Consider the following 15,831-nt stretch of genomic DNA (forward strand, 5'->3'; position numbering starts at 1 on the left):
TTTTCTCCAGAGATGCATCTGCCACACCCGCTGAGTTACTCCGGCATTTTGTGCCTGTCTTCAATTGTAAAATGTTGTTGGATGAGGTTTGAGATAGTCGGTGAATAAGTTTGTGGAGGTTGGAACTGAAGATGCTGGTTTACAGCGAAGATAGACACAAAATGCAGGAGGAAAACTCAGCGGGACAGGCGCCATCTGGAGTGACCTGAGCCGCCGAGTTTACTCCAGCACTTTGTGTCTTTTCTTGCCTCAGCATATTATTGCATTCTCACATTGATGGTTAGTGGGATCTTGCTGTGTATACCAACATGCCCCCCCTCATGGCTTAAACCAACTCCTCAAATACCCCTCAAAAATGGGGTTGAGGGATAGATCAGCCATGATTGAATGGTGGAGTAGATGGGCCGAACGGCCTAATTCTGCCCCTATCACTTATGAATACCATTCTGTCCTCATTCCCCCCCCTCAAAAAATATTGGAGGGAGCTTGTTTTATTTGTAAATAAACACGGTCATGGTGTCGGGAGGGAGCAAGAGCTTCGAGCCACACGGTCTCACACCCAGGGGGTGGAGAGTCCAATGTGTGAAGAAGGGTCCCGACCCGAAAAGTCACCTCTCCATGTTCTCCAGGGACAGCCGCGCTGTGGGAGGGGCAGGACTGTTCTGTGCTCTGTGTTCCATGTCGAAACAGATTGGTCCGAAGATAGACACAGAATGCTGGAGTAACTCAGCGGGTCAGGCAGCATCTCTGGAGAGAAGGAATGGGTGACGTTCCAGGTCAAGACCCTTCTTCAGACTGATCAAGATTAGTCCCTTTGAATTGCAAAGGACTAAAGAGAGAAGTCTATAAAGAGTGCATTTTTATCTACAATTGGTCGTGTCATTCCTCAGGAACGTTTCCAAGCGCTGCTCTGAGGCATTGCTTGAGTGAGTGGCACTGTCACATATCATATTTGATATGATATCTCATATCAAGAGAGAGCTAGATAGAGCTCTTAAGGATAGCGGAGTCAGGGGGTATGGGGAGAAGGCAGGAACGGGGTACTGATTGAGAATGATCAGCCATGATCACATTGAATGGCGGTGCTGGCTCGAAGGGCCGAATGGCCTCCTCCTGCACCTATTGTCTATTGAGCTGTCCGTGCGTTAAGCATTCATTGTAAATCTGCCGGAAAAGACATTCGCTGGGAGCGCACTACGCAAATTAATGCCTGGAGTTTGGGCCACGCAAGCCCGCTTCTATAACCGCGTGTCGGATGGCAAATAGACGTGGTGCTTGCAACTCAACGATAAATCCGCTAATGTGCAGGAAGGAAGTGCAGATGTTGGTTTAAACCGTAGACACAAAATGCTGGAGTAACTCAGCGGGACAGGCAGCGTCTCTGGAGAGAAGGAATGGGCGACGTCTCGGGTCGAGGCCCTTCTTCTGCCAGGGATGCTGCCTGACCTGCTGCGCTACTCCAGCACTTTGTGTCTATCTTTGTGTGCTTGATAAAGTGTGGGGACATGTTGATCGTTCATTAGGACCTGGAGTCCAATAGTCAGCCCCCCTGTGGCGCTTTATCTGGGATGGAGGGTGGGTTACCCCCTCCTTGATCTCCTCCCCCCTCCTCAACCCCATGAAAAGCAGGGGCTGGTAGTCTGATCCTTCACTACAGTTAAAGAGATGGGTGGGCTTGGCAGAACCATGTTGATCGTGATGGGTGGGGAACTGCAGGTGAAGCTGCACTTTGATAGATCCTGGCTCATCCTTTCCTCGGTGAAGCAGTAGACCATTTGGAGAAGCGGTGGATCCCAAGGTTTGGTGTAATAAAAAGGAACTGCAGATGCTGGTTTATAACAAAGAAATGCTGGAGGAACTCAGCGAGTCTGGCAGCATCTCTGGAGAAAATGGGCAGACGACATTTCGGGTCGGGACCTTTCTCCAGACTGAAGAGAGGTCCCGACCTGAAACTTCACCTATCCACTTTTGATGACAAAAAAAACAGAAGGTGTGAGATGTTGTCCAGCCCTACCTCTCTTCCAGCTTCCCACCACCCCCTCCCCCCCCCCCCCCACAGTCAGTCTGAAGAAGGGTCCCAACTCAATACGTCATTAAACCATGTTCTCCAGAGATGCTGCCTGACCCGCTGAGTTGCTCCAGCACTCTGTGTCCACCTGTGGTGTAAACCAGCATCGGCAGTTCCTGGTTTCTACAGGTCACCTATCCATGTTCCCCAGAGATGCTGCCTGACCCGCTGAGTTGCTCCAGCACTCTGTGTCCACCTGTGGTGTAAACCAGCATCGGCAGTTCCTGGTTTCTACAGGTCACCTATCCATGTTCTCCAGAGATGCTGCCTGACCCGCTGAGTTGCTCCTGCACTCTGTGTCCATCTTTGGATGCCAAGGTTGTTGGCAGTGGAGGCAGATGACTGGACCACTGGTCCTGTTGAATGTGGGGCGAGGGGAGTGGAGGGGTGGGCGGGCCGGGATGGAGGGGGTAAAGGAGAGATCCTCACTGGAACGGGTGGGACGGTGAGGGGGGGTGGGGTGGAGAACCATTAAAAGCCCCAACCCCAACGTCAATGCGTTAACCCCCACGCCCCAATGAACAAAGGGGGTGGAGTGGGGTCACGATCCCCTAGTCCTGACCCGGGCCAATTTGCCTTTGATCAACGGGGCTGGCTCAGGCCAGGATAGTCCTCTCCAGAGGCTGCAGCCTTCCATGGAGAGGCTGATCCACCGGTGAAGGCAGCACACCGTCTCGCCGCACTGTGACTTAACGCAGATTCACATCGCCCCCGTCTTAGTCGAACTTCAAGGCTTTCTGGGCGGAGGCTGTGGAGAGAGGACAGGGCAAGGCGTGAGAACAAACAGGGCCAAGGGCGGCACGGTGGCGCAGCGGTAGAGTCGATGCCTCTCAGTGCCAGAGACCCGCCCGCGTTCGGTCCTGGAAACTGGAGTTTAGCTTAGTTTAGAGATACAGTAGGGAAACAGCCCATTCGGCCCACTGAGTCCGTGCCGGCCAGCGATCCCTGTGCACTACACTATCCCACACACACTGGGGACAATTTACAACCTTTATCGAAGCCAATTAACCTATAAAAACCTGTACTTCTTTTGGAGTGCAGGAGGAAACCAAAGCACCCGGGAAAAACCTACACAGGTCACGATGAGAGCGTACAAACTCCGTACAGACAGCACCTGTAGTCAGGATCGAGCCGGATCCCTGGCGCTGTGAGGCAGCAACTCTACCGCTGCGCCATCGTGCCACCTTCAGTGCCTGAGAATAACAACCCAACTTTTGATGCCCATTTCGAGACCATGCCCATTTGATGCCCATTTTGAGTGGACCACAGGAGAAGCCTTACCCCTCTTGAATCGTTCTTTGGCTTCAATCCGCTCCTTGCCATCAAAATACCAGACAGTAATGGCGTACCTACGGAGGAAGGGAAGGAGTAGGTCAGTCAAGCAATTAATCCCAAGCCTCCCAATTAGACAAACAGTTCCAGATCTCCAGACCACAATTAGTGGGCGGTCACGGTGGTGCAGCGGTAGAGTTGCTGCCTTACAGCGCTTGCAGCGCCGGAGACCCGGGTTCGATCCTGACTACGGGTGCTGTCTGTACGGAGTTTGTACGTTCTCCCCGTGACCTGCGTGGGCTTTCTCCGAGATCTTCGGTTTCCTCCCACATGCAGGTTTGTAGGTTAATCGGCTTGGTATAAGGATAAATTGTCCCTAGTGTGTGTAGGATAGCGTTAATGTGCGGGGATCGCTGGTCGGCACGGACCCGGTGGGCCGAAGGGCCTGTTTCCGCGCTGTATCTCTAAAGCTTAAACTAAACTAATTCTACAGAGCAGGATGCAGCGAAGGGGAAACCCCATCGATAGTTGGGTCAGCGTAAGGTTCTTCAGAGTGATGTAGGGTCCCCACCCAAAACTTGGTCTGTCCATTTCCTTCCACAGATCCCGACCCAACAAGCAGCCTATTTGGGAATCTCCCTGCCCGAGGTCATCTGCTGCCGGCCCTGGTCTTTTCTTGCTTCCATTTCCCCCCCACCCCTCTCCCCTACAATCAGTCTGAAGAAGGGTCCCGACCCGAAACGTCACCTATCCATTTTCTCCAGAGTTGCTGCCTGAGTACTCCAGCACTTTGTGTGTGTATACCCCTGGAGAACAAGGATAGGTGACGTTTCGGTATAAAACTATAAAAGGACTGGACAAGCTAGATGCAGGAAAAATGTTCCCAATGTTGGGGCGAGTCCAGAACCAGGGTCCACACACAGTCTAAGAATAAAGGGGAGGCCATTTAAAACTGAGGTGAGAAGCAACTTTTTCACCCAGAGAGTTGTGAATTTGTGGAATTCTCTGCCACAGAGGGCAGTGGAGGCCAATTCACTGGATGAATTTAAAAGAGAGTTAGATTGAGCTCTAGGGGCTAGCGGAATCAAGGGATATGAGGAGAAGGCAGGCACGGGTTACTGATTGTGGATGATCACAATGAATGGTGGTGCTGGCTCGAAGGGCCAAATGGCCTACTCCTGCTCAATTATCTACTGTCTATTGATATGGGGAGAAGGCAGGCACGGGTTACTGATTGTGGATCATCAGCCATGATCACAATGAATGGCGGTGCTGGCTCGAAGGGCCGAATGGCCTACTCCTGCACAATTGTCTATTGTCTATTGATATGGGGAGAAGGCAGGCACGGGTTATTGATTGTGGATGATCAGCTATGACCACAATGAATGGCGGTGCTGGCTCAAAGGGCCAAATGGCCTCCTCCTGCACCTACTTTCTATGTTTCTATGGGATAGGAACCCTTCTTCATTCGGGAGGTGCAAGGCAGAAGCTCCACCCACTACGGACCTGTGTTGGAGCCAGGGAGGCTTTGTAGGCGGTAGGAAGAAGTGCTCAGAGTGTTCCACAGTTCAAAGGGTGTCGGGTGGGTGGGTGGGGAGGGAGGAAGAGATTCTGCGGAGACGGCTGCAAATATAGGTCCTCTGTACTGTGTCCTTGTGCTGAGATTTGATTTGAAAGCCTCGTGTCTGTCTTCAGTGTTCCCAGAGGAAAGTGGTTGGGGAGTATATTTAGCTGGAATGTGGAGCTGTTCTACGGCAAGAAACCACAGGAAAAGGCTTCTTCCTGCTCCACCAGGGTCCTTCAAACTGGGGGCCTTTAGAAGGGTGAGAGGGGATCTTATTGAAACATATACAATTCTTAAAGAATTGGACACGGTAGATGCAGGAATTTTTTTCCCAATGTTGGGGGAATCCAGAACCAGGGGTCGCAGTTTAAGAATAAGGGGTAGGCCATTTAGGACCGAGATGAGGAAAATAGAATTTCACCCAGAGAGTTGTGAATCTGTGGAATTCTCTGCCACAGAAGGCAGTGGAGGCCGATTTTTCACGAGAGAGTTAGATTTAGCTCTTAGGGCTAATGGAATCAAGGGATATGGGGAGAAAGCAGGAACGGGGTACGGATTTTGGATGATCAGCCATAATCATATTGAATGGCAGTGCTGGCTCGAAGGGCCAAATGGCCTACTCCTACACCTAATTTCCTACGTTTCTAGTGAAGGAATGGAAGATGTTTCGGTTCGAGACCCTTCTTCACACCGAAGACCCTAAAAACACCACCCATTCCTTCTATCCAGTGATGCTGCCAGTCCCACTGAGTTACTCCAGCAGTGCCAGAAACCCGGGTTCGATCCCAACTACAGGTGTCGTCTGTGCGGAGTTTGTACGTTCTCCCCGTGACCGGCGTGGGTTTTCTCAGAGATCTTCAGTTTCAGTCTGAAGAGGGGTCTCAACCCGAAACGTCACCCATTCCTTCTCTCCCGAGATGCTGCCTGACCTGCTGAGTTACTCCAGCATTTTGTGTCTACCTTCGATTTAAACCAGCATCTGCAGTTCTTTTTCTGACACCTTAAAGCTCTGCTCTAGTAATTGATTTTTCCATCGTGTGGGAGACAGACTTTGACTGGCAATGCCTCTTATAATTTTATGTATTTCATCTTGGTGTATACACTTTATTGATTTACAATAGACAATAGGTGCAGGAGGAGGCCATTCGGCCCTTCGAGCCAGCACCGCCATTCAATGTGATCATGGCTGATCATTCTCAATCAGTACCCCGTTCCTGCCTTCTCCCCATACCCCCTGACTCCGCTATCCTTAAGAAGTCTATCCATTTTATTGTTGATCGTAAGATCATAAGTGATAGGAGCAGAATTAGGCCATTCGGCCCATCAAGTCCACTCCGCCATTCAATCATGGCTGATCTATTCTCTCCCTCCTAACCCCATTCTCCTGCCTTGTCCCCATAACCCCCGACACCCGTACTAATCAAATTGACACGTGTACCAAGGCACTTGTGTGCTATCCAGTATAGTCACACCCATTCCTTCTCTCCAGAGATGCTGCATGTCCCACTGAGTTACTCCAGCATTTTGTGTCCACCATGGCTTTAAGGTGACGTGCGAAGTTTAAGGGGGATGTGCACGGCAATTTTCCTTTCAATCACAGAGGGTGACGAGTGTCTGGAATGGGCAGCAGTGGCTGTTGGTTGAAGCAGATACGATAGGGGGGGGGTTTAAAGGGCTTTTGGATGGGCATGCAGGAGTAACTCAGTGGTTCAGGCAGCATCTCGGGAGAGAAGGAATGGGTGACGTTTCGCGTCGAGACCCTTCTTCAGATGGGCGTATGGATAAGCAGGGACTGGAGGCGTATGGATAAGCAGGGACTGGAGGGATATGGGTTATACGCTGCTAGATAAGTGATGGTCTTAACATTATGTTCAGTACATACATTGTGGGCCGAAGGGCCTGTTCTTGTGCTGCTACCTAGGTGCCCCATCTCCTCCACCGCCCCACTTTCCTCCACCCCCTCCACCTTGACCTCACCCTCTGTACCACCCTCCCCCTCCACCCCACCTATCCTCCCCTTCACCCTACCCTCTCCCCACTCCCCCACCCTCTCCCCACTCCCCCATCTTCTCCTCCCCCCACCCTCTCCTCTCTCTCCCCCACCCTCCCCCACCTTCTCGTCTCCCCACCCTCTCTCCTCTCCCCCACCACCTGAACCTCACCCTCACCATCTGTACCACCCTCCCCCTCGACCCAATCCTCTCCCCTCGACCCAATCCTCTCCCCTCGACCCAATCCTCTCCCCTCGACCCAATCCTCTCCCCTCGACCCAATCCTCTCCCCTCGACCCAATCCTCTCCCCTCGACCCAATCCTCTCCCCTCGACCCAATCTTCTCCCCTCGACCCAATCCTCTCCCCTCGACCCAATCCTCTCCCCTCGACCCAATCTTCTCCCCTCGACCCAATCCTCTCCCCTCGACCCGATCTTCTCCCCTCGACCCGATCTTCTCCCCTCGACCCGATCCGACCCTCGACCCGACCCTCTCCATACCACCCGCCCCCTCCATGCCACTCAACCCTCCCCTACTCAAACCTCCGACTACCTCCCTGCTCTCCCCTCCTCCCCTCCTCTGCCCGACCCAACCCACCACTTCACCCCTCCACCTCACCGTCGCTCTTCCACCCCACCCCACTCCACCCCCTCCCCCACACCAATTCCCCCCTTCCCCCACCCCCACCCCGCTGACCTGGTGGCAAACGCAGGTTTCACTTCGTGGGGGTTTCTCCGGTCAGACCAGAAAATTAACAACCTGTCGAATAGAGGCTCGATGTTCGCCACCTCCGACCGGTTTTCCGGAAAGATCTGCAGCAAGCCGCCGTGGACCTGGCCGATACAAAGAGGGCAGAGGTGAAGGGTGAAAGGTGATCCCGGGTCTTTGGACTTTGGACGGCGGCACAGTGGCGCAGCGGTAGAGTTGCTGCCTCACAGCGCCAGAGACTCAGGTTCGATCCCGACTACGGGCGCCGTCTGTACGGAGTTTGTACGCTCTCCCCGTGACCTGCGTGGGTTTTCTCCGGGTGCTTCGGTTTCCTCCCACCCTCCAAAGACGTGCAGGTTTGTAGGCTAACTGGCTTGGTATAAATGTAAAGTTGTCCCTAGTGTGTGTAGGATGGTGTTAGTGTGTCGGTGCGGAGTCGGTAGGCCGAATGGCCTGTTTCCGCGATGTATCTCTAAACTAAACTGTGTCCGCAGATTATAATCGTGTATTGTCGTTCCACTGACTGGTTAGCGCGCAACGACAGCTGTTCACTGTACCTCAGTACACATGATGTTAAACTAGACTCATGCTCCATCTCAACTCAACGTCAAACCCCCGAGGGGAAGCCCTGCTGTTACTTACACTGACGTCCCAGTCCCTGTTCAGGTAATAAATACAGGTGACACACCGGCCATCACCATTGGGATTGTCGATGTGTCGGACGTAGCCCGTTCCGTGACCAGGGTAACAGGCCACCATGGCCTGCCGAGAGAGTGAGATTGAGAGAGGGCAGAGCATTAATGATAACGCCACACCGCCCACAACAAAGTTCACAAGTTACAGGAGCAGAATTAGGCCATACCGCCCACCAGAAGGGTAGAGTTGCTGCCGTACAGCACCAGAGACCCGAGTTCAAACCCCTTCTCAGTCCTAAATGGCCTCCCCCTTATTCTTAAACTGTGTGACCCCCTGGTTCTGGACTCCCGCAACATCAGTGAACATTTTTCCTGCATCTGGCCTGTCAAATCCTTTGGTGCGATCTTAGTGCCACCCTATCGTAAGGCCTCTTACGGCACCAGCGTCTCGAGGAAGGCAGCGCCATTAAAAAAAATAAGTGTTTGTCCCATGGAGGGAAGGCAGGCAGCTGAATTATTCACACAACATAAATGCAAGGCGAGAGTGGTAATGTTCTCAACCTCCCACTAACAGCACGCAATTGTGTTGGCACAGGCCTATCCTACTTTAGATACCGATCAGCCTGCGATTGCCAAAGTACGATCCTGACGTCAGACGTGAACTTGGCTTTTAAGTCCAGAGCTTTGTCCCCCTTATCTTATCGTGCTCTCGATATGCCATATCTCCCTAGTTTGGTTGCCATTTCAAGGGCAAAGCCTCGTGCGTGAGAAAGAACTGCAGATGCTGGTTTAAACCGTAATAGCATCCGCCCCCACTGTCAGCTCACTTTGTATTGACCACCCTCTGCATGAAAACCTTACCCCTCAGATCTGCGAGCAGATCCTAACTAAACTCTCTCCCCATTAGGAGCGGCACTGGAATAGCATCTCCATTATTTGCCACATCCTGATCCTGCTGTTTCCAAAGTCAGTAGGAAGGAACTGCAGATGCTGGTTTAAACCGTAGACAGACACAAAATGCTGGAGTAACTCAGCGGGGACAGGCAGCATCTCTGGAGAGAAGGAATGGGTGACGTCTCGGGTCAGGGTGGTGCCGAGAAGGGTCTGCCCCGCGGAGTTACTCCAGCTTTTTGTCTCTGTCTTCGACAGCAACAATACCCACGGCTCGGCCCTGGTGTGAATGGAAGAGCCCTGGGAGTTGGTTCCCCTCCAACACCGACCAGTGTTGCCATGGAAACAGAGCGCCTTGGCACCATCTCAGCACACCCAACATCTTCCACGGCAAATTCATATTTCGCTCAGGCAGCTTACAGCCAGTGGTATGAATTTCAATTTCTCTCACTTCGGCATTCCCTCTCTCTCTCCATCCCTCCCCCACCCAAGTCGCACTAGCTTCTCGCTTTCACCCAACAAACATCAATTCCCTGTCCCGCCTGCAACTGGTCCAAAACGCCGCAGCGAGACCCCTGACGGGTACCCGTAAAAGGGACCACATCATCCCGATTCTGGCCTCTCTCCACTGGCTCCCTGTACGGTACAGAATCATCTTCAAGCTCCTCCTATTCACGTATAAAGCCCTAAATGAACATTCCCCCCCCTACATCAAAAATCTTCTAACCCCCCTCTCTAACTCCAGGTCCCTCAGGTCGGCCAACTTGGGGCTACTCACTATCCCGCGGTCTAGGCTTAAGCTCAGGGGTGACCGCGCTTTTGCGGTTGCAGCTCCTAGACTGTGGAACAGCATCCTTCTCCCCATCAGAACTGCCCCCTCCATCGACTCCTTTAAGTCCAGGCTCAAAACCTATTTCTACTCCCTAGCGTTTGAGGCTCATTGTGGAGGCGCTGTGAACTGTTTGCGTGCTACTGTATGTTTCATTTTTTTTCCCATTGGAACCTAATCAGATGTACAGCACTTTGGTCAACGTGGGTTGTTTTTAAATGTGCTATACAAATAAAATTGACTTGACTTGACTTGAATAGTCAAGTTTATTTGTCACATTCACATAAATGTGCAGTGAAATGAAAGATTACCCACAGTCCAACAATGGCCTGTTTCCTTTATCATCGTTACTGTTTTTGCATATCTTTCATTCATTGTTCTTTATCTCTCCACATCACCGTCTATATCTCTCGTTCCCCTTATCCCTAACCTGAAAGAGGGTCTCGACCCAAAATGTCACCCATTCCTTCTCTCCCCAGATGATGCCTGTCCCGCTGAGTTACTCCAGCATTTTGTGCCTCTCTAAAGACCAGTGAAGTCAGATCAGTCTGAAGAAGGGTCTCGAACCGAAACGTCACCCATTCCTTCTCTCCAGAGATGCTGCCTGTCCCGTTGAGTTACTCCAGCATTTTCTGTCGGCCTTCGAAGTCAGATTAAAGATAGTCCGAGGGTCTCGAGTGAGGTGGATTGTGGGTCAGGACAGGCGATTAACACGGATGGATTCGGCAGCTCAGGACTTCCTTCGATGGGAGGGTCGGTGAGAAGCAAACAAGGAGGAACCCATGCACGCCGGACCTTTCCTGCCATTGTGAGGTGCGGCCTTTTGTTGTGCAAGGTACAGCCGGTGGGAGGTGGGAGAAACCGGGGGGGGGGGGGGGGTGGGGGGGAGGAAGAGAGCGCATTCCTCACACAATGTAGGAAACCAAGCCGGAAAAGTACAATAATCACTCCAAACAGCTCGCACCTTCCGGCATTGTCACTGCCACAGGATGCACACGACAACACACAGGGAAGAGGTCAATAGACAATAGGTGCAGGAGTAGGCCATTCGGCCATTCGAGCCAGCACCACCATTCAATGTGATCATGGCTGATCATTCTCAATCAGTACCCCGTTCCTGCCTTCTCCCCATACCCCCTGACTCCGCTATCCTTAATAGCTCTATCTAGCTCTCTCTTGAATGCCAAGGTCGCCAAGGAACTGTGGGTGGCCAGAACTGGACACTGACCCTTTGAACCTTGGGCAAGGGGTCAAGTCTGGCAGCGAGGGTGTGGAAGGGTGGAGTGTGTGTAGGATAGTGTTAGTGTGCGGGGATCGATGGTTGGCGCGGACTCGGCGGGCCGAATGGCCTGTTCCTGCGCTGTATCTCTAAACTAAACTCAATGTAAATTGTAGGTAGACACAAAACGCTGGAGTAACTCAGCGGGACAGGCAGCATCTCTAGAGAGAAGGAATGGGTGACGTTTCCCATTCCTTCTCTCCCGAGATGCTGCCTGTCCCGCTGAGTTACTCCAGCGTTTTGTGTCCACCTTCGATTTAAACCAGCATCTGCAGTTTTTTTTTCCTCTTAATGTAAACTGCCCCTAGTTTGTGTAGGGTAGTGTAAGTGTGCGGGGATCGCTGGTCGGCGCGGACTGGGTGGGCTGAAGGGCCTGTTCCTGCACTGTATCTCTAAACTAAACTGAATGTAAACTGTCCCTCGTACGCGTAGGATAGTGTTAGTGTGCGGGGATCGCTGGTCGGCTGATGGGTCTGTTCCCGCGCTGTAAAAAAACTAAAGTCACCTCTCACTCTAAACTCCAACGGAAACGAGCCTTGCCTGTACAACCTTTCATCCTCTGTAAGACAATCTGCCCGTTTCCATTAGTCCAGTAACCTTTCCCTGAACTGCCTCCAACGCATTAACATCCTGCCTTAAATCAGGAGACTAAACTACAGCACACTGATCTGGTCTTAGCAATGCCTTAAATAACATTAAAAAAACAATAACTTAAATAACCTACCGACTTTTGCATTAAATTTCCCCTAGCAACAATAGACAATAGGTGCAGGAGGAGGCCATTCGGCCCTTCGAGCCAGCACCGCCATTCAATGTGATCATGGCTGATCATTCTCAATCAGTACCCCGTTCCTGCCTTCTCCCCATACCCCCTGACTCCACTATCCTTAAGAGCTCTATCCAGCTCTCTCTTGAATGCATTCAGAGAATTGGCCTCCACTGCCTTCTGAGGCAGAGAATTCCACAGAACAAACAACTACTTGGTCAGTACGGGTGTCAGGGGTTATGGGGAGAAGGCAGGAGAATGGGGTTAGGAGGGAGAGATAGATCAGCCATGATTGAATGGCGGAATGGGCTTGATGGGCCGAATGGCCTAATTCTACTGCCATTCCTTATGATGTTGTGAACTACATGGAGTTAACATTCCTAATCACTCACCGTACCTGCTTACTAGCCATTTACGAATCACTGGATCATACCGAAATAGTGAAAGGCCTGGATAAAGTGGGTGTGGAGAGGATGTTTCCACTAGTGGGAGAGTCTAGGACCAGAGGGCACAGCCTCAGAATAAAAGGACATGCCATTAGAAAGCAGACGAGAAGGAATTTATTTAGTCAAAGGGTGTGGGATTTATTTAGTCATTGCCACAGACGGCCGTGGAGGCCAAGTCAATGGATATTTTTAAGGCGGAGATTGTCAGATTTGTGTATTAGTGCGGGTGTCAGGGGTTATGGGGAGAAGGCAGGAGAATGGGGTTGAGAGGGAAAGATATATCATCATATCATATCATATCATATATATACAGCCGGAAACAGGCCTTTTCGGCCCTCCAAGTCCGTGCCGCCCAGTGATCCCCGTACATTAACACTATCCTACACCCACTAGGGACAATTTTTACATTTACCCAGCCAATTAACCTACATACCTGTACGCCTTTGGAGTGTGGGAGGAAACCGAAGATCTCGGAGAAAACCCACGCAGGTCACGGGGAGAACGTACAAACTCCTTACAGTGCAGCACCCGTAGTCAGGATCGAACCTGTGTCTCCGGCGCTGCATTCGCTGTAAAGCAGCAACTCTACCGCTGCGCTACCGTGTCGCCCATCACGCCATATCAGCCATGATTGAATGGCGGAGTAGACTTGATGGGCTGAATGGCCTAATTCTGCTGCTATCATTTGTGTTCATTCATCTGGTCACCCATCTCCAGCTTGGAGCCTCGTAATGGGTATAGATAATACCGGCCATTTGGGAATCTATCTTCAATCGGTGGCGCAGCGGTAGAGTTGCTGCCTCACAGCGCCAGAGACCCGGGTTCGATCCCGACTACGGGTGCTGTCTGTACGGAGTTTGTACGTTCTCCCCGTGACCTGCGTGGGTTTTCTCCGGGTGCTTCGGTTTCCTCCCACACTCCGAAGACGTGCAGGTTTGGAAGTTAATTGGCTTCGGTATCATTGTAAATCGTCCCCTAGTGTGTGTAGGGCAGTGTTTGTGTGCGGGGATCGCTGGTCGGTGCGGACTCGGTGGACTGTTTCCACACTGTGTCTCTAAACTAATCAAACAGTTAATCAACATTAAAGCATGAGATAAATCTAATCAGAGATGTAAAACAGTAATGGCAGAATTTTTTTTTTAAAGTGGAAGTGTTCACAAGGTGAGCATTGGAGGCACGAAAACGAAAACAGAAATGTTGGAAATACTCATCAGGTCAGGCAGCATCAGTGGGGAAAGAAGTGAAATGTTACATTTTATTTTATGTGGCTGTGTGTCTAGTGGCTTTTTACTTGGTATGGCTGTATGGTAACTCAAATTTCACTGTTCCTTAATTGGTACATGTTGCAATAAATTGAATCTTGAATCTTGAAGTGACTATTTCAGAGAGACCCAGAGAGATGCTGGAATAAACCAGCGCCCTCTCACATAGCTATGATCCCCTCTGGTATTGAACATTTCCACCCTGGATAAAAGTTTCTGACTCTATCTACACCTCTCGTGATTTTATACACCTCTATCAAGTCTCCCCTCAACCTCTGAAGTGCCAGAGAAAGCAATCCAAGTCATTGGGGAGCGGGAGGGGCAAGAGTGCGATCAGACGGCTGGGAAGAGAAAATTGAGAGGAATGGGGAAGGAGAGGCAGAAGCAGAGACGCAGAGAGAGAGAAAGTGGCAGAGAGAGAGAGAAACTACCGAGAGAGAGAAACTACCAAGAGAGAGACACACAGACTCAGAGACACACACCCAGTATGAGACTCAGAGAGAGACACTCACAGAGAGAGACACACACAGTGAAAGAGGGGGGGGGGGGGAGAGGGAGGAGGGGGAGAGGGAGAGATGGAGGGGGGAGGAGGAGGGGGAAAGGGAGGGGGCAGAGGGAGGGCGAGGGAGGGGAGGGGGAGAGGGAGACGGGGAAGGGGAGAGAGGGAAGGGGAGATGGAGGGGGGAAGGGGGAGATGGAGGGGGGAGAGGGGGAATGGGGAGATGGAGGGGGGAGAGGTGGAAGGGGGAGATGGAGGGGGGGTGGAGGGAGGGGGGAAGTGGGAGATGGTGGGGGAGGGGGAGAGGGAGAGGGGGGGGAGAGGGAGAGGGGGGGGAGAGGGAGAGGGGGGAGAGGAGAGGGTGGGAGGGGGGAGAGGAGAGGGTGGGAGCGGGGGAGGAAGGGGAGGGGGTTTACCTTAGTCCTGCCGTTGATCCCATAGTTGCCCAGCCTGCCAGTGCTATAGATGATGAGATCGTCGATCCTGCCCATCAGCTGCCCGATGCCAGCACAGCTGGGCTCTGTGCCCTCTACCCAGGCGATCTTGTCCCCTCGGATGCTCCGGGTGGGCACAGTGAGCGGGCTGACTACCCGCCCGTCCATCAGGGTCCCGTTCCGGTGGAGCGACAGGACCTCCAGCAGAATCTGCCCGCCCAGCGCCCCACCGAGGAAGTTGTCCTTGACGCAGATGCCATAGCAGTTCATGCAGGGCACAATGTACTTGTTCACCAGCTCCCGGCTCTGCATCCTCGCCAAGTCCCCCTGCCCTGTCTCTCCGTCCCCCACCAGCCTCTCGTCCTCCCCGTTTCTCAGCTTGCCCACGTCGTGCCCGTTGGTCAGCTTGGCACTGCCACCCCCCTCCCCGTTCTCCAGCCTCTTCCTCTTGTGCTGGGCCAGACCCGTGCCAGCCTCACCCTGCCAAGTGCCGGCCACCGGGCAGGGCCTCTCCCGGTACTCCGGCCCCTTCCTCTTGCCCGGCGCTGGCTGGTTTCCCGAGAGGGCACTGAAGATCGGGTCGAGGGCGAGCAGGAGGTCGCTGGGCTGGTAAGGGTCGGGGTAATGCCTCCTGGAATCCCCTCTGCCAGGAGTGGTGCCCACTGTGACCACCTGGGATCCCAGGGGTGCTGGTACTACCTGGGTGGTAGGGAACACTGTAGCCATCTGTGTGCCAGGCGAAACTGTAACCATTTGTGTGCCAGGAGATACTGTAGCGAAGTGGGTGTCAGGCGATACTGTATCGAAGTGGGTGCCAGGCGATACTGTATCGAAGTGGGTGCCAGGCGATACTGTAGCCATTTGTGTGCCAGGCAATCCTGTAGCCAAGTGTATGCCTGGCAATACTGTAGCGAAGTGGGTGCCAGTCGATGCTGTGGCCATTTGTGTGCCAGTCGATGCTGTGGCCATTTGTGTGCCAGTCGATACTGTAGCCATTTGTGTGCCAGTCGATACTGTAGCCAAGTTTGTGCCAGTCGATACTGTAACCATTTGTGTGCCAGGAGATACTGTAACCATTTGTGTGCCAGGAGATACTGTAGCCAAGTTTGTGCCAGTCGATGCTGCAGACGAGTGGGTGCCAGTCGATACTGTAGCCATTTGGGTGCCAGGCGATACTGTATCGAAG

The 15,831-nt window shown here is 52.4% G+C and overlaps 1 protein-coding gene across 3 annotated transcripts in view; it reads right to left on the bottom strand.

Moving 5' to 3' along the window:
- Positions 1-2,068: 2,068 nt before the first annotated feature.
- The window catches only part of egln2 (egl-9 family hypoxia-inducible factor 2), a 14,518-nt gene continuing 755 nt past the window's right edge, over positions 2,069-15,831 (bottom strand). Inside the window, exons 1-5 of one of the 3 annotated variants that reach the window (XM_078431022.1) lie at positions 14,628-15,831; positions 8,247-8,366; positions 7,593-7,729; positions 3,350-3,417; positions 2,069-2,816 (exon numbers count right to left, since the gene is read on the bottom strand). The exon at positions 14,628-15,831 is cut by the window's right edge and continues 755 nt beyond it. In XM_078431022.1, the coding sequence (XP_078287148.1) occupies positions 2,785-2,816; positions 3,350-3,417; positions 7,593-7,729; positions 8,247-8,366; positions 14,628-15,831 (1,561 nt within the window). In that variant the 3' untranslated portion in view covers positions 2,069-2,784. The remainder of the gene's footprint in view (positions 2,817-3,349; positions 3,418-7,592; positions 7,730-8,246; positions 8,367-14,627) is intronic. The other 2 variants (XM_078431023.1, XM_078431024.1) reach the window with 2 other exon arrangements.

Source organism: Rhinoraja longicauda, chromosome 41 (genome assembly GCF_053455715.1).
Source record: "Rhinoraja longicauda isolate Sanriku21f chromosome 41, sRhiLon1.1, whole genome shotgun sequence".
In the NCBI taxonomy this organism is placed as follows: domain Eukaryota; kingdom Metazoa; phylum Chordata; class Chondrichthyes; order Rajiformes; family Arhynchobatidae; genus Rhinoraja; species Rhinoraja longicauda.